At 33.6% G+C, this 7148-nt stretch overlaps 1 protein-coding gene across 2 annotated transcripts in view; it reads left to right on the top strand.

The window, feature by feature from the left end:
• The window catches only part of FAR2 (fatty acyl-CoA reductase 2), a 1505975-nt gene that overhangs the window by 471507 nt on the left and 1027320 nt on the right, over window positions 1–7148 (top strand). For both annotated transcript variants that reach the window (XM_044088201.1, XM_044088202.1), the window contains one exon: window positions 6210–6444. In XM_044088201.1, the coding sequence (XP_043944136.1) occupies window positions 6210–6444 (235 nt within the window). The remainder of the gene's footprint in view (window positions 1–6209; window positions 6445–7148) is intronic.

Here is a 7148-nt window from a genome sequence, read left to right as displayed (position 1 = left end):
TGATCTCCTCTCGTCCTTTTACTTTGCATATTCAGCTTGCATTTATGAACAACCCAGATACGTTTTTTTGTTTAGTTCTGTTGGTTGGTTGCACCAGTTCTCGTAATTAGCAGTGTAAACTTTAGTACTGCTCAGCTATTTTCAAGTCATGATGGAAAATAACTGACCAGTATTATACATGCCTATCACATAAGTATATAATTAGTAGTAAAGAAAAAAAATTATTTATTTTTACCTAGGCGCCCAAGCTGCAGGTGGTCTTTGTAAGACATTGTCCTATTTCTGCTTTCAAGCACAGTCTAAAGAAACAGGAAATTATGGTATAAAAAGAATAATTACAATAAATTCATTTTTATGTGACTAATTAGATTTATGTGGAATATAATAGCTAGAAAGTTACAGAATATAAGTAGAAATACATTGAGCAGTTTAAAGTGAAATTAAAATAGTCAGAATACAAATGCATAAACAAGGGCTGTAGAGTTTGGTGCTGAATATAAAGCAAACACAGTATCATCCTTGCCATAATTTGTTACAGTGAATAAAATTAAATGCAAAGGAAGATAATTATGCATGAATATTAATTGATATTGTGTAACTTTGAAAGAATTATTTCAAAGTAACTATTCTAGTTTTGCATACATGTAAAAGTGTATCAAAATGTTAGTGTTATGTCACATGACGTAATATTGAATACTTCCAGTAAGTACCACATTGTCACTATATGTATCTGTAACTGGCATATCTATTAGATTGACATTTGGGTAGCTGACATCTGTATGGTATTCATTTAAGAAACCGTCATGTAATTCTATGTTTTAGAGAAGTGGAATACTGAAGTCAGAAACCGGGATAACAGAGAAGAGAATCTACTGTAGTTAGTGGCAGTCAGTTTAGGGGCTTTATATGGAAATGTTGATGGAGCTTTAAAGGCTGTTTGTGTGTGTGTGTGTGTGTGTATTTATATATATATATATATATATATGTATGCACACAAATGTGTGTGCAAGTGTAAGGACACTCATGGATGGCTATGTGAGCATCTGAATGTGTGTGTGTGTATATATGTGTATGCTTCTGTGTCGGTGTGTGTGTGTGCAGACAGTTGATTTGAGGGCTTTATAAGAGACTATTGATGGAGCTTTAAAGGTTATTGGTGTGTGTATGTGTGTGTCTGTGTGTTTGTGTGCTCATACATACATGCATACATATATACATAGAAATATTTCAAGCACTTCTAGCCTGCCAATATACCAAAACACTTGTTCCCATAATAAATGTCCAGGCCGTTCTTAAAAATATATAAACTAGTACTTGCTTTAATGTAATTTGGTAGTCTGTTCCAAGCATCAGCTACTCTGTCAGAGAACCAATTAGTACACTTCTCATTCCTATAGAATCTTCTACATAAGTTAACTGATGATTCTGTAGTACTTTTTGATAACCCCAAACATTCCCAGAGGTAGTTGACTCTAAATGCCCTGAATAAGATCTCCTCTTAGATATCTGTAAGAAATGCTGTACAAGTTCAGATATTTTAGTCTTTCATAATAACTTAAATTTTCACATCCATGGATTGGCTTGGTATATTTCCACTGTTTCATTTTACTCATGCTTGTTTTCTTATAAGATTTCTATATTGTTATTCCATACTCAAGTTTGGGTCTAATGTAACTAACTACCAATGAATCATTTCTGATTTCCTAGACTTTATAACTCTTTTTATACAACCTATAGTTCTTTAACTGTCACTAACCAATTGGTTGATATTAGAAAAACTCAAAGCTGGATCTACTGATATAGACAGGTATTTAAAATGAATCTACAGTTTCCATCACTGTGTACTGTATTAAATATTCACCTTTCAATTTATGTCTCCAAAATCTCATATGCTTACTTTTTGTTGTACTTAGCATGTTATTCTCCTGTGCTCAAGTAGTCAATTTAGTCTAAAGTTCTTTAGCAGACATGCCTTATCTGTACTGTAACACATGTAATCAGTTTACCCAATTTCAGGTCATCCGCACATAGACTGTAGAACATCTCAGATGAAAAGATTAGCTCTGAAAGATCCCGTCTAAACAAGTAAGGGCCTAAGAGAGAGCCCTGTGGGACACCTTGACTGTAAACAAAAATTTCACCTGTCCATTTGCTGTATGATACTTGCCATGTCCTATTTGTAAGCCATGCAGCTATCCATCTTATCAATAGTACATTGATACCTAGTTCTAATTTATCAATCAATGTTTTGTGTATGACCCTGTCAAATGCTGAAGTTAAAGCTATATAGATTGCTTCACAGCACAATTTTTCATGCATACCTGTTATTACATTGTTATAGAACATCATGTTACAGGTGGTATTAGATCTATTTCAATATAATCTAATTTGATTCCGGTTTCTGAAGTTACCTGGATGTCACTAGGATAACCTTTGTGGAGTCTATCTGTTTTGCATAAGGTTTTGTAAATATATCTATAATCTGTTCTGTCAAAGAATAAATTTTAGAATCTATATCAGTTTGTTTGTCTTTACTCCTTCCGCATCTTGTATATCTATAAAGTTTCCTATTATGCTCAGTATCTTTATGCAAATTTTCTTCAAATTTTTCTTGATATCGTCGCATACTATAATTAATTTGTTTGTCCGACTTGCCTATTTCAGTTTTCAAAATTGTAATTCGACCTCTTCCATTTCTTATTTTTTTTTTGGCTCTCATCTTAATCAGATATCTTGTTCTTATGTAACTATATCCCCTCACATTGCCTAAATCTTGATCTTGAACATTTTTTTGATTTTCTGCACTCAATTTCTCTTTCAAAACTTTCCATTTCATCTGCAGTTATTCCACAGAAAACATCACTCCAATTAGTTTTATGTAGTGACTATTTCGTTTCCATATGATCTGTAATTAACCTTCTGTGCATTGGCTTAGATTTAATTTCGGCAGAATTAACCTTTATAACCCCTTGATCATTGCACATCATTGGTGGTAAAATTTCACTTGAAGTAATAGAAATTTCTTTAGGAACACAAACAATGTCTAGTATGTTCTATTCCCTTGTAGTTTTTTTTACAATCTGAAGTAGTTTCTGTTCCAAAATATACATTGTGAATAATTTCCTTACTAATGCTGTTGAATAAATATTATTTCAATCTGTTTCTGGTAAATTTAAGTCCCCAGCCAATATTAGTCTTCCCTCCAGTGTATGAATTTTCTAGGTCATCAGCACTTGACTTGCTGGTCTATACAGTCAATAAATTGTTATATGTTACAGGGGTGTCTTTATTGTCACTAAACATGTAATAATCACATGTCTCATAACTATCTTTAATCCCTGTCATAAAACCACCACCTGATTTTTTGCTAGAATGTCTGTTACAGTAAAAACATTTATGTCCTCACAGAGTTGGTTTCAAATCTGTGTTCTTTAACCATGTTTCAAAAACAATAACAACATCATTTCATGGAAACATAGCAAATTTTTCAATAAAGTTTATTATTAATACTTCTGACATTAACAATCATCAGAGATGCATCAAATTTTATCGGTGAACTGTTGCATTTTTGACTTGGCAAAAATCATGCCTAGTGTTTGTCAAGTATTGCAAAACATCTGCTTCCCTGATTTTGACAACTGCACACTATCCTGTTTGAACACGTGTGTGCCCAAAACTAGACTTGGCTTCTCTACACAAATTTCATTTTTTTCCATGTAGGTATTTACCCAAAAATCTTTTCATTCATGATGACCTGACTATCCTTTCTATGTTATTTGTGAAAAAATACGTCCTAACACCAGTACAAGCTATACTATCTAAGAGGGCTATAAGTTCCCTACTAACAGGCAGAGAGTATTTGCTGATGAGATCATTTGTACTGACATGAATAAAAACGCATCTGTACTTCCTTATATTAAGGAGTTTCAAGTCTTGTTCACATCTTCTCTTTTTGCTCCTCACAAGCATAACACTATTCGATGTTCTCTATCTACTCTGTAAATGTAAATATAATTTCCTCAAATAGAATCTCCAGTTACAAGAATATCTTTTCTGACCAGATCAGAAGAATCTTCAGCTTCTAATACAATAATATCTGCTCTATCAATTGTTACGAAGGATAGATCTTCATCACCATTAGTCTTATTAATCCCACAGTTTTCATTGTGTATTAAATTCTTATCCACCTGGCTTTTGTACATCCACAGCTTGAGCCATGTGTTCAACATCCGTCTTTCTCTTCTTTTTTCTTACAATAATGTTCTTCAATCCTTCCACGTTCAGTTTTGATTTCTTCCTTTTCACCCGCTTGTGTCTTTTTTCATGGGTGTGTGAGTGGGTGTGTGAGTGCAGTTTGGGAGCTTTATATGGGACTGTTGGTAGAGCTTAAATATTGATGTGTGTGCTTGTGTGTGTGTGTATCTATGTGTAATAAGTTAGTGTTAGGCTTTGAATGGATGAAAACAGCAGTAGCAGCTCTTGTACAAAACTGTTTGGTTTGACTTTTTTTTTAAATATAATTTTACTAGTTTGATTAATAACCAGGTAAGTGAGCTTCATTCACCCCTATAACTATGGCCTTAAGAATTTGGGTAAATACAACATACACTTAAGCACCTTAGTGTACTGAATCAACCTGCACCTTTTTGGGAAGTAGAAGAAAACTAAACTAAGCAGGGAAGGCACACACACGCACAGGACAAAAGTGAAAATTCAGTGCAGATAGTGAACAGAAAGGAAGACTGAATGCTAGAACCTGGAGCTGAGAGGTAGGTGTCTTAGCACCAAGCTGTTGTGCTGCCTCATTGTATTGTTTTGACCAAGTACTTATAATAATAGGAAGTTAGTATATCTGTCTTATTGCACAGTATATTTTAGCATTTTAGGATCTTCCAACTTCATTTTGTACACACAGGTATGCCAGGAAGGTGTACTGGATTTCATGCATGTAATCCCAGAAAAAGTTATGCTGTGTGTGTGTGTGTGTGTGTGTGTGTGTGTGTGTGTGTGTGTGTGTGTGTGTGTGATATGTAAGAAATGCCTGGCAATCTACTTCCATTCCCTAATTGCCTAGTAAACTCTGTAGATGGTGGCAGGTGTTCAGAGTCATTACAGGAGTTAGATAAAATTAAGCAGCATTGTATGGATGATCTGTTTTACTGGATTTCTTATATTGTACAAGTTACATATATTTAACTGTTTTAATGTCATTTTCATCCACTGAGTTAAAAAATGATGGTGACCATGGTGTACATTATTGTATGATTTTGTTCCAGTATTTGACTTAAATCATTTCTGTTTTATCACGTACTTTCCTGTATTTACCACTTATTATTCATAATTAAGCTGTATAATTTTAAGAATGCTGTTACCTAGATTGCTGTATACTTTGAAATATTCACTGGAAATTTAAACTTTGCTCTTTTTAGTTTATTTACTAATTTCTTTATTATGTGCACAAACCTCCAGCATATAAAAATTGTTTACTATACAGACATTCATCTCTCATTGTGTCTGGCAGTCTTGTACAAAGTTAAAGCTAAAACAAGCTAATGATGTATAAAATGTATACCATGGTTTGGTTCCTTCATTCGCCACGTGCTTATCATGGTATTTAAAAAAAATACCCTTTCCCCTGAAAAGAGGTATTTATGTTTAGCAGCCCTTACCCATTTAAAAAATAAATAATTATATGCAATAATATGTGCAATACTGTTATGACATCATTTTGTAAATGGTGTGAGACGCTGCAGATTTGCAACCTCTATAACTGCTGGAAGAAGAGGTTACATTTTCATCTGCAAGCAAAGGAAAACTCAAGGTTCAGACATGTTTATTCAGAGTATATCACTTGAATGGCACTGTAAACATTTAACACCAATAAATAAACATTTAACACCAATAAAGGAAATCCTTGAAGTCTTACTTTTAAAACTAAACAGTGGTACATATTCTTTAAAAAAATGTTGTTTGCATTTTATTGGACTGTGCACAATAAACATGCTGTAATTTGTTTATGAAGCATTCCTATTATCTTAAATGTAGTACACGTTTCTGTTTTAATACCCATCTAGAGCATTTTTATCTGTTCTTTTCTTTTAGCCTTCAACAGGCCAGTGATTCAGAGTCTATCATTTAAGTTACATTGTTTAATGTAATCTGAAAGGATTTATACATCTAATAATATTTAAATATTTGTGATTCTCTAGGTGTCATCTTCAGAAGGCTGGGATCTGGACAGAGAGCTACATCAACATGTCTCTGATTTCATCCTACTATGCAGGAAAGAATGTGCTCATCACTGGATCAACTGGATTTATGGGAAAAGTGCTGGTGGAGAAACTGCTCCGCTCCTGCCCTGAAGTCAATGCAATTTATATTTTAGTGAGGCCAAAATCGGGACAGTCCATGCAGGAGCGAGTGTGTGATATGATGAAATGCAAGGTAGGTTTTTATGCCAGTAACTTAAAAAGGAAGTGGATATACTGAAAACACATCAAGTAATACTACTGTTTGCTTTTTACAAAGACATATCTCCTTTTTACCTGCATATTCTTTCAATGAGACAGGTTTCCCCATTCAACATTTTAAATTCTTTTTACTGCTTATTGTGATTTTTGATCTAAATCTAGATGGGCCTACCTGCTTACAAAATTTTTAACATTCGCTATGTTTGCTGGTAAGTTTATTGACTTCCAAAGCATCTTAGGCAGTAGCAACCTACCTGCACATGGACAGGATTACTGTACTGCATGTGATATTACTGTACTGCATGTGATATTACTGTACTGCATGTGATATTACTGTACTGCATGTGATTGTGGCCATTCTCATTTGAAAAGTAGATATCTTGTTAAATGCTGTACATAACAATTAGCTGAATAGCAGCTGAAGTTGTGGATGGGGTCCTGTAGTTTAAGGTGATGGAGAGGTGAGGTATGTCATTGGTTAAAAAAAAAAATCCTACCTGAAATGATTCACATGGGATATTCACTCTACATTTGGATAGATTTACATCTTAAACAGACAAAGAAATATTTTTGGAGTGTGGGGACATTTATCATTAAGATGATTTAGTATAAAATTTGATATTTAGTTTTTAACTAACTATGATAAAGCTGTATTTCTTGTATTGAACTAAAAACGTT

Source organism: Protopterus annectens, chromosome 11.part0 (assembly GCF_019279795.1).
Source record: "Protopterus annectens isolate FY-2018-M chromosome 11.part0, PAN1.0, whole genome shotgun sequence".
Lineage (NCBI taxonomy): Eukaryota > Metazoa > Chordata > Ceratodontiformes > Protopteridae > Protopterus > Protopterus annectens.
The sequence above is the reverse complement of the archived record's forward strand: the minus strand, read 5'-3'. Positions and strand labels throughout refer to the sequence as shown.